The 13,449-nt window shown below is 46.0% G+C and overlaps 1 protein-coding gene across 1 annotated transcript in view; it reads left to right on the forward strand.

Annotated features, from left to right (window-relative positions):
• Window positions 1-13,449, forward strand: part of LOC140330456 (alanine aminotransferase 2-like) — a 34,736-nt gene that overhangs the window by 11,113 nt on the left and 10,174 nt on the right. The window contains 1 exon segment of the mRNA XM_072410594.1: window positions 6,149-6,332. Within this exon segment, the coding sequence (XP_072266695.1) occupies window positions 6,149-6,332 (184 nt within the window).

The following is a 13,449-nucleotide window of genomic DNA, read 5'->3' on the forward strand; positions in this document are numbered from 1 at the left end:
TAATAATAATAATAATAATAATATGCTGATCATTCAGTGCACAGCCAAGTAAATCCTAAATATCTCCCTAATACTGATTGGGTGCAGATATTGACCAATCCGATCAAGCTCTGCTCCACTTTACAAGTTAACGTAAATCAGTAAGAAAGAGTCAGCCAATGGGAGCCCTCCCTGGTGTTTACAATAATGTCAAGCAGAGGGGGTGGAGCTGTGGTATTGTAAACAACGCGGAGAGCTGTCATTGGCTGTTGTTAGGAGGCGGTGCCTGCTGATTTACATTGGCCTGTTAGAGCAGGGGGCGGAGTTAAGTGATTTGCAATTGGTTAAATAGCCGGCACCCCAATCAATAATCGATATATTGATCTCACATTGGTTGGGAGTTCCCCAGACCAGAAGGTTTGGGTTCAGTTTTTATTGCATCGACCAATCAGCAGCCACCATGATTCATGCAGGGAAGGTGAGGGTGACACCCTGGGAATTTTGCAGAACATAATTACACCTCTGGCCTCCTCTGTTGTCATCTCTCCATAAGGAAGAGAATAATTTCACACAGACACGGAGCAGGATGTGGTTGTGCAATCATGTGACACCTAAATCGCCCAACAGCCAATCGCTGCCCTCGCCTCCTTTCTTTGTAGGGTGATACCATTCACAGGAAGTGAAAAGTCCCCAATCCTCCCCACCTGTCATTGCCACACAATGAGGCCAGACTGCATTTATTTGTGATTGTTGTCACCACCGCCGGGGTCCTGACGCTTTAAATGCTGGGCGTGGCTTCTGGGGAAAACCGTTAAATTTCTGCTTCCGTTCCCAGAAGTGAAAGACTGTTTTCGCCTTGTAATGTTCTCCAAATGGCTGCTAGAAGGAAGCGGAGGCACGCAGGTACACATGTGCAGCAATGTGCCCCTAGAGGAAGGTGTGTGATGCAATTTTACTGCTGTTACTGTAGAGAATTCTTCAGCTGAGGTGTTCAGCTGTTACAGGGGGGAACCCTGGCTGTAACCACCCCTCCCCCCTTACTCCGCAGTGTTCCCTACCTATAGGTTGTATACCTTTCATGTCAAGATAACCTACCCTAGCTAAGTATTCCCCCTTCTATTGTATATGTAGCCAAACATAAGATGATCCACCTGATGGTTTTGTAACCTTTTGTATGATTGTCTATGCCAATATCATCCAATAGCCAAGCAATTATCTATTGCTGTTACTGTAGAGAATCCTCTGTTGTGTAGCCATGTAAGAGCACAAAAAATAATGAATCTGTAGGAATACTCCTCTTACAGTAGAGAATCCACAGTTGTGCACAGGACCACGTACATTTACCTGCAGCCAAACATTTTTGAGTGGTAGTGAGGTCGGATTGCTGTCTATGTTCATCTAATCTCTAACCCCGACCCCTCCCCCCTGTCTTACCTTTTCATCATTTTCTGCACGTACTGTAGAGAATCATAGAATGTGATCGGAGTTCCTCCACGATTGCTGTATTCTATGACATGCAGGTCACATGACCTCCGTGTGATATGTAAATATTCCGACACGTGTACATACAAATCACGTCAAGGCGTCTGATACAATGGCAGATTGTTCTATGTACAGGACACGTTCAGGGTCATACGGGTGTAAGCCCCAACCGGGGCCATTACAGCAAGAGGGAATATTGGGAGAGTCAGGGGGCTTCTAAGGTGGGGTATGAGGGCTTTGGGGTGGGGTAACAAGTAGTTTGGGGGTCCTGGGGCGGAGGATGGGAAGGAGATTGAGTCCGTGGTTTTGGGATGGAGGGGTAATGGGGGGGGGGGGGGTAAGCCTGGCCTGTGGGGGATATTAGGGCAGGAAGTCTGAGGGTTCTAGAATAGGGGTCATAGGAAGGGCAGTGGCGGGGTATCTGGGTGCTCTGGGAAGAGGGGGGGCCATGGAGGGGCAGCGGTGGGGTCTCTGGTTGCCTTGAGATGAAGGAGTAATGGGAGCGACATTGGTGAGGTGTCTGAGGTCTCTGGAATGGGGGGGTTATAATGAGACTGGGGCAGCATAAAGAGACAGTTTTGGGGTGTCTGGGTGTCCTTGAAGGGTCAATCGAGGTGCAGTGGTGGGGTAATAGGGGTCAATGAAGGGGTCATGAAAGGGGTCAGTGGTGGGGTGTCTGGCTCATCAGAGATGAGGGGGGGGCATAAAAAGACAGTCATGGGGTGTCTGGGTGTCTTAGAATAAAGGGGGCAATGGAGGGGCAGTGGTAGGGTAATGGGGTTCTCTGAGATGGGGGTCAATTGGGGAGGGGGTCATGAAAGGGGCAGTGGTGGGGTATCTGGGTCCCCGGAGATGGGGGCATAAAGAGACAGTTATGGGGTGTCCTGGAATGGAGGCATTAAGGGAGGGGCAGTGGTGGGGGTTTGGGGTCCTGGAAAAATTCAGAAATTGGTTGGATGAATGAGCATCTATGAAGGGTTTGTTCTGTGTGAATGTCTATTACAGATCTGTGAAATTGTTGGTGGGCGATCATACATGTGCCATATGATCCGTGTGATCCGTGTGATCCGTGTGATGCTTCTGCCGGGTTCCTGGAAGTGACTCACACGGGAACATTTTGTCCAAGCGGTGGCCAGTCTGGGCTCTATGGATACAATGGGACATTGTACAGATGGGATTGTGTCACCGCAGATGTCTGCTGCATCTTCCGGGGTGATAATGAGAGGACAAATCATCCAAATGAAGATGGGGAGCAATGAGGGGGTTTATCCCCCATTTATTAATTCATCATCATCCAAATATTTACTGATACCGGAGTGTGCCCTCTTCTTTGTTGCATTTATTGGTGAGATTGGGGGGGGGTAAATACCGGTAATTGCTGGCACTAATTTGTCTGGGACAATTCAACAGGAGGCATTGCTGTTCATTCCTAATGGGGAAGACGCAGCATGGAGCCTTCTGCTGCCTCTTCCCCACCCTTCATTGAACAGAACAGTAGTGTGTGTAGCGCTCATTCCTCCTCCTGTTTCTAAAACCAAAGATCATTTCCAGGGATAATATTGTGCGTGGGAACCAATCACATCATACACATAACCGAGGAGACAATCCAGATTCAGAAGCCAATTTAAACATTTGCCAGAGGGAAAGGAATGAAAATTATTATTAATAATATTATTAGAATTTATTAATTGGGATTGCTGAGTCTGCCGGAAACTAAATCATCATGCAATGGGGTCCAGGTGAATGCTCCCCCTCTCCTCTCCCTCCGCTGTCCAATCACTCGCTGCCTTTTGCTTCTTATTTCTCTTCTCCCCTTCCCATGTACTCGCTTTTTTCTCTATTTCCTCTCCTCTTCTTCTCCATCTGCACCCCATCACTCTCCAAGTCTTTCTTCTCTCCCCCCCCCCAGTGGTCTCTCTCCCTTCATCTCTTCTTTCTTCTCTCCTGTTCTACCCCCACACTTTGTTTCTTCTCTTTTTCCTCTCCCCATTGTCTGCTCTCTTCTTTTCTTCTTTCATCTTCTCCTCCCCCCATTTCTTTCCTCTTCCTTCTCAGGGAAGCAATGTGCTTACATAATAATTACATTTACTCCATGTCATCATTTACCCAACAGCCAAATAAAGGAGTTCCTGTGTTTGTGCCAATTATATCATTGCAGTGTATAGAGTCCTCTCAGGACACCAACTCTCCTCTCCTCTCTTCTCCCTATTTCTCCTATTGTACCTCACATTGTGCTTTCTGTCGTCTCCTCTCTTCTTCTCTCCTCTCTTTTTTTTCCTCTCTTTACCTTTTTCTTCCCCCCCCCCCCTTCTCTTTTCCTCTTCCTTCCCAGGGAAACAATGTGGTTACATAATCTCCCTCCATGTCATCATCTCTTCTCCTCTCTCCTCTCTTCCCTCCTCTTCTTGTCTCTCTTCTCCTCTTGTCTCTCTTCTCCACTTCTCCTCTCTCCTCTACTCCTCTCTCCTCTACTCCTCTCTTCTTCTCTTCTATTTTCTCCTCTCTTTACCTGGTTACATAATCTCACTCCATGTCATCATCTCTTCTCCTTCTCCTCTCTTCTTCTTCTCTTCTTCTTCTCTTCTTCTTCTCTCTCCTCTCTTCTCTCCTCTCTCCTCTTGTCTCTCTTCTTCTCTCTCCTCTCGTCTCTCTTCTCCTCTTCTCCTTACCTTTCTTTCTCCCCCCCCCCCCTTCTCTTTTCATTCCCAGGGAAGCAATGTGGTTACATAATCTCCCTCCATGTCATCATCCCATTTACACAACAAGCTAACACAACATTTCCTTTATTTGTCCTAATTATATCATTGCAGTGTATGAAGTCCTCCCAGGACACTGACCATTGGAGACCCTATTTATTGAACGGCGCTGTGTAATATGTTGGCGCTATATAAATACAATAATAACAATTATATTTCCTACCCCATTCAAAGCTAAAACAAAATACGTTTGGTCTGAAGCTACACCTGGTCCAGGGGTACACTTTAAGGCTGGCTTTGTCTGATTGAATCCCCCAGCATTGCATAGCTCCAATCTTTCTTAATGCCCAATCCTCTCCATTTCTCCTTCAGAAATGATGATCTCTTTACCAAGCATGTTTACATTTTCTATTTATCTTCTAACGTCATCCATGTTTACATCTGGACATTGGCACAACAATAATATTAAGAAAATCTTCCAGCAATGACGGTGACATTGGGTTTGTAAAGTCACCGAGCGCTGCAAACACTGAATTCTTCACATACAATAAAATGTTTCTGTATCTTGCAGGGGGGCGGCCAGCAGAATTCCCAATTCAAGCTGGGGCTGCGATAATTGTTTCCTTCCCCAGAAATGGGAAGTCTCCTTATTCACAACATCAGTTTACTGTTACTATAAAAAGATGCCACATCATAGTGTAAGAAGAGTGAATCTGCCCTCCAGGCACTCCCCTTCATCAAATCTGCCCCTCTGCCTTTCCCTTCATTATAATCTGCCCCTCTGCCTCACCTTTATCACATCTGCCCCTCTGCCCCCCTTCATCAAATCTGCCTCCCCTTCATCATGATCTGCTCCTCTGCCTCCCCCTTCATCATCATCTGCCCCTCTGACTCCCTCTTCGTATAATCTGCCCCTCTGCCTTCATCTTTGTCAAATCTGCCCCTCTGCCTTCATCTTTGTCAAATCTGCCCTTCTGCCTTCCCTTTTATTAAAATTTCCCATGATCCTCCCATGTTCAGGCACTTCCTGTAAAGGGTGACAACACAACAACACATTATTCTGGCACAGTAACCTGTAGTCACCCTCAGCAAACTCGCGAAATGTCATGCAGCCATTGCTGTAGTGCATGCAGCCATTGCTGTAGTGCATGCAGGCAGCAAGAAGCTGCAGGAGATCAGCAGCACTGAAGAATAAAAAATCTGAAAATATCAGTGAATAATGGCATTATTTGCCTGCTGCCCCTTAATGATCCAATCACAGGCCGGGGGCGGATCCTGGACCAGGCTGTATCCCCTCACAGCACTCTGACCACAGGTAAGTCCAGGATCTGCCTGCACTGCCTGGCAGGGGTGCCGCGACCAAAACCACAGATTGCACTGCTGCTTATTCCATCTCCCAATATTCTCATGGAAAGTGCAAAGGTCTCCTCCCATTCCAATTTTGCCCCATTGTGGGTGGAATGTGGGATGTGGCTGTCCCCTCCCTCCCTTTTATCTATATCCCTGCAGGCAGCTGCTGGGGGCGCTCATTGTCAGGTTGTCACCGGCAGGGTGAGGATCTCTTGATTTTGTTGTCACAGTGGAGTCCCTCCGGCAGGTTCCTGGACTGGTTTATCCGGAGTTTGTAGAATGCAGAAGTTTTCTATTAAACCATCTTCTGCATGCTATGAGCTGTCTGTGCACGCTGATCTCCCCTCCGTCCCCCGCCCCCCCCCCATCTCTTTCTTCGTTTCCTCCTTTTTTTTTTTTTCCCTCTATATTGCCATCGTGTCATCCGTCCGTCCGGCACAAAGTCCTCCATTTACAGACAATTGCCGATTCTCTTTGATGGAATTTTCTCTTGGCGGAAACTTTTAGTCGTTGTTAAACTTTCCCTACAACAGCTGGAATCCCTTAGCCATGAGCGCTCTGAGAATTGGGGTGCCCCGGGGGGTCCGGGCCCTTCGCCCCCAGGTCACACCTCTGAGCACCCCTCTTTTTTCTTCTTCCAGGTCCGCCTCGGGAACGCAGCTGGCAGAAAAGGAAAGGAGGGTCGCAGGCAAGATGAGCGAGAACGGCGTGCACAGCCCCATCCTGACTTTGGAGTCCATGAACCCCTACATTAAGAAGGTGGAATAGGCCGTCCGGGGCCCCATCGTCACCCGAGCCGTGGAGCTGGAGAAGGAGCTGCAACAGGTAACCCCCCCACACAACTTTATAAATTTGCATTATACAATTGTGCACTGTGTCAGCGTAGTTAAGCAAACAGAAGCGAGCGAAGGGTTAATATGCGGGTGATAGCAGAGGACTCGCACGTCATTGTCAACCGCAAACACCGTGCGCATAGTAACGGCATGAAGGGACACGTAATGACATATTAGAGGTGTACCCGGAGGTTTATTCTGTCAGAGCAAAAAATAATGCTGTAACGAAGAAGAAGCCTTTCAGAAGTTTGGAAAATTTTATCATTAAACAGGAAGGAGTTTTTACTGGAAAAGCTTTAAAGATGCAGAAAGCCTTCAATACGATGTCCGGAATCAATGATATAAAACACATCGGGGCGATCTCACTTCATATAGCGGCATCTGCAGTGCTGGAATGTCTACAAACAGAAAGCTGATGCCCTGGGTGGGGGGAAGGTACAGGAGGGGGAGGTTTTGCCCATCTTAGGTTTCAGAAGGTAATTGAAATCTGTAGCTGGATGGAGGAGATTAGATTAGAGGTGCTTGTGTTGTGGTTTTCCGGCACCGTATTGGTTATCCGTCCATCGGGTGCCCCCACCCACCAATTCCTGATGGCTGTGATACCGGAGGAGAATTTATTCAGAAGAGTAGAAAACAAAATTTGCATCCCCCCCTCTACCTACCCCACATCTATGAATTTTGATTCATTTACATCAAACGTCCTTCACCCCCTTATCAGGAAAATTGGGGCAAAAAATGGGGGAGGGGGGCAACACAATATAAAGCCAGCGCCTAACTAATGGCATTTTCTAGGAGCAAAACCTAAAAGAAGCACCTGGCGTGCCAGCAAAATGCCATCATTGTGCCCTGTATAATAATTGTCATTTATACCCTGTACCCTGTATTATAATTATGCCATGTATAACCCTGTATAATAATTACCCCGTGCCCCATATAATTATGCCATGTATAACCCCTGTACCCTGTATACTAATTATGCCGTATATACCCCTGTGCCCTGTTTAATAAGTGTGCCATATTTAACCCTGTATAATAATTACCCTGTGCCCCGTATAATAATTATGCCATGTATAATTATTGTTCCCTTTATAACCCGTACCCTGTATAATAATTATGCCCTATATACCCCTGTGCCCTGTTTAATAATTGTGCCATATATAACCCTGTATAATATTACCCCGTACCCTGTATAATAATTATGCCATATATAACCCTGTACCCTTTTCCACTAATTATGCCCTATATACCCCTGTGCCCTGTTAAATAATTGTGCCATATATAACCCTGTACCCTGTATAATAATTTTGCCATATATTACCCTGTGCCCTGTATAATAATTGTGCCCTATATAGCCCCGTGTGATATAATTGTTCCGTACACAACGTCCGTATTCAACCGTCGCTCCGTACATATTTACACGCTGATAGTAGTTTGGGTGCAGCGGTTCTGGTTGCGCACATTGACAATACTGATAGCCGGTGATTTGTGCGTATTATGGGCATCCGGCGATGTTTGTAACCAGGATGGAGCGATGGCCTCCAGATATCTTCCACCCCCGGTTCCTTGCCACTTATTGCCATCTGCTCGTTGTGTATTCTGCACTCGGTTCCGGCTGATAATGAACGCCTGATAATGGCATTTATATGAACGGCGGATGATTAGCCTCTTCATTACTGGAATACAAAATGCCTGTAAAGAGGACCTGTCTGCAGGCACACAGCTGGTTTGTTGCGCCATCAGGTGGCATTGGGTATAATGCAGTCCTATTGGCACCATATAGGAAGCATCATGTATATCCGTAGTCCAGTGGCTCTGGGGGCGGATGTGGCTTCTGACTGCACCATATATATTTTAATAAGTATGAATTTCCATAATGTATTCAGCAACATTCCTATGAGGTCAGATTTGCTGTTATATTTAATTATAGGGGAATGCAGACAGGTTGAATCACATCCCAGCCAATCATATCTATAGGGGACACCAGCGGAGAGATCTCTGCATCCATTCCAAACTCCGCCCACCTGCTCTGATTATTCCCAGGGACCTCACCCTCTAGGATGGATTTATAATTGCTGTTACTTTAACAGGAGGAGTGAGAATTCAGTTCTACAGTGTGAGTTTCTACGGCTGGGAAGCAAATATGGAATCTCTGACAGGGAGATTTGTCTGGAAACGTGAGAAAGACTCAGAAAAAAGAGTGAATGATGAGTGATGAACTGAGATCTGGTTAGGTTTGTAAGGGATAAAGTATGAATTGGATTCCAAGGACTAAAAAGTGGTTGGGATTCTGAAGACTGCAAAACTTTTGAGTATTCAGAACTAGTTGGGATTCCAAAAACTAGTTGGGAACCAGTCAAAGGAATGATGACTGGTTGGGAAAGAACAGGGAGCTGTTGGGATTCTGAAGAGACCTGGTGGATATTTGGGGTATTGAGAACTGGTTCGAATTCTGAGGTCCATTAGGGATTCCAAGATCCAGTTTGGAATCCAAGAAATGATAACTGGTTAAGATTTTGAGGACTGAGAATCAGGATGAGACTCTGGTAGAACCTGGTTACTTTTGTGGGCACTGGTTAGGTTTGTAGGGGCTGAAATTGGAATGAGATTTCAAGTACCGAAGAGTGGTTGGGATTCTGAAGACTGGTGAGAATTTTGGGTATTGAGAACTGGTTTGAATTCTGAGATCTGTTTGGGATTCGGAGAACCATTTCAGAATCCGAGGAATGATAACCGATTAGGAAAGAATTGGGAGCTGGTTGGGATTCTGAAGACTGAGAATTGGTTGAGATTTTGAGTTTTGAGGACTGTTTGGGATTCCGAGGACTGAGAACAAGTTTAGAATCCAGTGAACGATAACTGATTGGGCTTCAAAGGACTGAGAACTAGTTGGGATTTTGAAGACCAGTTGAGAATCTGGGGAATGATAACCACTTGGGATTCTGAGGACTGAGAACAAGGGTGAAACTCTGTTAGAACCTGGTTACTTTGTAGGGACTGACCCCCAGTTAGGTTTGTAGGGGCTGAAATCTAAATTAAATTCCAAGAATTAAACATATTTGGGATTCTGAAGACTGAGAACCAGTTGACGACTAAGAAATGATAACTTGTTGGGATTCTAAGAACTGGGAATTGGTTGGGATTTTGTACATTAAAGAACCAGATGAGAATCCAAAGAATGATAACGACTTGCGATTCTGAGGACTGAGAATGAGGATCAGACTCTGGTGGGACTGGTTAAGTTGGTAGGGGCAAAAATTCGGAATTGGACACCAAGTATCAAAAGAGGTGTTGGGATTCTGAAGACTGTGAACTGGTGGAAATTTTGGGTATAGAGAACTAGTTGGGGTTCAGAGGACTGTTTGGGATTCCGAGAACCAGTTGAAAATCAAAAGAATTATAACCAGTTGGGAAAGAACTGAAAGCTGGTTGAACTGGTTTAGAGGAATGATAAACAATCCAATGAATGATAAACAATTGGGATTCAGAGGACTAGGAATTGTTTGGGATTTTGAGGACTGTTTGGGACACAGGGAACCAATTGAGTATCCAAGGAATGATAACGGATTCTGTTGGGATTCTGAGGATTGAGAATGAGGATTAGACGCAGAAACTCAAATGGGATTCCAAGGACTACAATGTGGTTAAGATTCTGAAATGTTGAGTATTGAGAGCTAGTTGGGATTCTGAGGACTGAGAATCAGAGGGATGTGACCCACTTGGGATTCTGAGAACAAGGATGAGACCCAGTTAGAACCTAGCTATTTTTGTAGGAATGGAGACCCAGTTAGGTTTGTAGGGGCTGAAGTATTAGGGATTCTGAAGACTCCAAGGACTAAAAAAATGGTTGGGATTCTGAAAACTTTTGAGTATTCAGAACTAGTTGGGATTCCAAGAACCAGTCAAAGGAATGATAACTGGTTTGGAAAGAACTGAGAACTGTTGGGATTCTGAAGAGAACTGGTGGGGATTTTGAGTATTAAGAACTAGTTTGGATTCCGAGAACTGTTTTGGATTCCAGTGATTGAATACGAGTAGAGAATCCAAGGAATGATAACTTGTTGGGATTCTGAAGACTAAGAATTGGTGCGGATTTTGAGTATTGAGAACTAATTGGGATTCGGAGGACTAAGAACCAGTTGAGAATCCCAGGAATGATAACTGTTTAGGATTCTGGGGACTGAAAACAAGAATGAGACTCGGTTAGAGACTGAGTCTTGTTTCAGGAATGCTAAACATATAACAGGCCGGTCCCTGGAAGTCCTATCCAGCAATATTAGTGGAACCAGCAGTCTCTCTGTGGGAGTTCTGGGGAAGGAGTGGGGGCTTCTTATCTCCTTTGATGTTCACTCTCCAGATGTTTGAACTCCTGTGTTGTCATCACACCAAATGTGCGGATAATCTGGACAAATCCTTTTTGTTCAACCTAACTAAAGTAGAACAATGAAATGCTGAAAGATGGACTGTCCTGTAGAGGAGGGGGTGGGGGGTCACATATTCCTTTACCCATTTCAGTGCATTTTAAGGAAGGACAACCAAAAATAAATCTGAGCAAAAAACGTTTGCAAGAAAATGCATTATTTTGCATTCAGAAACCCTAACTTTGCAGTTGTTTTGACCAATTTTCTAGCAGTTCCAATTTATATTTCATGTTACAAGTACTTTTAGGAAAGTAAAACCAACGGATCTTTGTGTTATGAGAAAAAATACAAAACTTGCTTATCAAACTGCCCGAGACGCAACACATGATGACCCTCGTCCAATCCCAATGCAATGCACACAGTATATATTTGTAAATCTTGCCCCTCCCCTGAGGAGCCCACAGATGAGATACATATGGTTGTAATTTCTATTTCCTTTCTTGCTGAGAGCAGCAGATTAGGAATCTGCCCAGACAAGTCCACTAAGTGGCCCCCACAGGGTCAAGTCTTCAACTCCCTAGGGCCACACTTAAGCCATTGCATCTTTCTGGATGACAGGGCTTCTTGGCACTACATTTAGTGAGGATTACTGATAATTCTGTCCGACTTCAGGCAGCGCTGAGTAACAATATAACCCAACATAGATTTTGGTTTTGCATTCCCTTCATCTGGACAATTCTGTGCTGTGATATAACAATGAATAGAACGCTGGCACTAAATAAAACATCAAAAGATTCACTGAGATGCCCGGGGTGAATGCATTTCTTATTATCCAGCGCATTTATTAGGAGGGTCATGCTTGTTGGTGGTGCAGCAGGCAGCTGACTATGATAATCCCTCATGTGATTGCTGGGAATTATCGCTGTCCAGCGTCAGGTGCTGCAGGCTGATCAGATGTCAGGCGGGACCACCAAAACCCAGTCTCCATTATCGAGACTTTGCAAGTATGTTGTGCCAGTATAACAGTGTGCCAGTATAACAGTGTGCCAGTATGGCCGTGTAATGCTCATAGACTCTGGAATAAGGAGGGGGCAGGGGGTGCTAAGGGTTCTGGTCCGGAGCTTCCACCACCCAGGAAGCAATGAGGCGCTGAATCCTATAAAACTCAGTTCTCAGTGATGTCGGGAAGAGAAAATGATTCTTCTGGAATGGTGGCTGAAGGTCGGCTCTTTGCTCGAGTAGGGACCTGGGTGTGCAAGGAGGAAGGCACCTCAAGCAGAGAATATTAAGTCCTGATTTATTTCTATGCACGACCCAAATGCTGGTTTAGCCTTTGTACATGCTTGATTGAGTGCCAACCACTGATGAAGCGAGTTGCCCCAAACCCCTGAAACGTGTTGGCTTTGTATGATATAAAAAATCTAAAAGGCTCAAAAAGTGATGCCAAGACCCAACAAACACAACATGCTGGTTCCTTGGCTGATCCGCCAGCTTCAGGACTGTTAATCACTGCAGACACTTGTTCTGGGTCGTTGACTTGTGCTGGATACATTGAATCCTGAAACCTTGGTTTTCTCCCTGCAATACAAAGCAAAGCCAAATGCCAAAGCAAGTCATTAAAGAAGCAAAAAATAAAAAAGCACCAAAATCTTCAACCTGGAGTCAGATTGGTGATGGATGAGTTGTGATTGGTTGATGGGTTTCCTGCACATTTGTCTTATTAAATACCCCTCATTGGGTGCAGTGTACACATTCTTCATGTTAATAAGCCAGAAATTCCGATGTTACCTTACAGGCCGGAGCGGTTTTGTGGTGCTGGCATTGTGGTTTGTGTCAGTGCTGAGAACACAGCTGCGTTTCTCCCTCCTCCTTCCATCGCCCCACAGAGTAAATAAGGATTAAATAACCTCTTGGCAGCGCTGCGTCCTGCTGTAATGGGGAGATCTCCTGGAGCCATCGTCTTTTTCTAATCATGAGCATAATGCTGAGCTGATCCGGGCCTGTGTGTTACCTGCCACCGAGATATTAATTGCCCCCATAGTCACCAAGTTATTTTATACTGAGAAGGAAGGGACGCTATTTACCCCACCGCTTCCTGCAGAGTCCCTCATTCAACCGCCGCTTCCTCCAGAAGAGACGGAGTCCCCCTTTTTACCCCACCGCTTCCTGCAGAGTCCCTCATTCAACCGCCCCTTCCTCCAGAAGAGACGGCGTCCCCCTATTTACCCCGCCGCGTCCTGCCGCTTCCTCCGGGGTCTCCCTATTTAACCCGCCGCTTCCTGCAGAGTCCCCCATTTACCCGCCGCTTCCTCCAGAAGAGACGGAGTCCCACTATTTACCCCGCCGCTTCCTGTGGAGGGCACAGAGTCCCCCTATTTACCCTGCCACTTCCTCCAGAGGGGACAGAGTGCCCCTATTTACCCGGCTGCTTCCTCTAGAGTCCCCTAATTTAACTTGCTGCTTTCTCCAGAGTCCCACTAATTTACCCCGCTGCTTCCTGTGGAGGGCACAGAGTCCCCCTATTTACCCCGCCACTTCCTGCTGCTTTCTCCAGAGTCCCATCATTTTACCTACCGCTTCCTCTAGAGTCCCACCAATTTACCCTGCTGCTTCCTGCCACTTCCTGCAAAGTCCCACCAATTTACCCTGCTGCTTCCTGCGGGGGGAACAGAGTCGCCTTATTTACCCCACCGCTTCCTGCAGAGTCCCCCTATTTACCCCGCCGCTTCCTGCAGAGTCCCCCTATTTACC

Source organism: Pyxicephalus adspersus, chromosome 5 (genome assembly GCF_032062135.1).
Source record: "Pyxicephalus adspersus chromosome 5, UCB_Pads_2.0, whole genome shotgun sequence".
Lineage (NCBI taxonomy): Eukaryota > Metazoa > Chordata > Amphibia > Anura > Pyxicephalidae > Pyxicephalus > Pyxicephalus adspersus.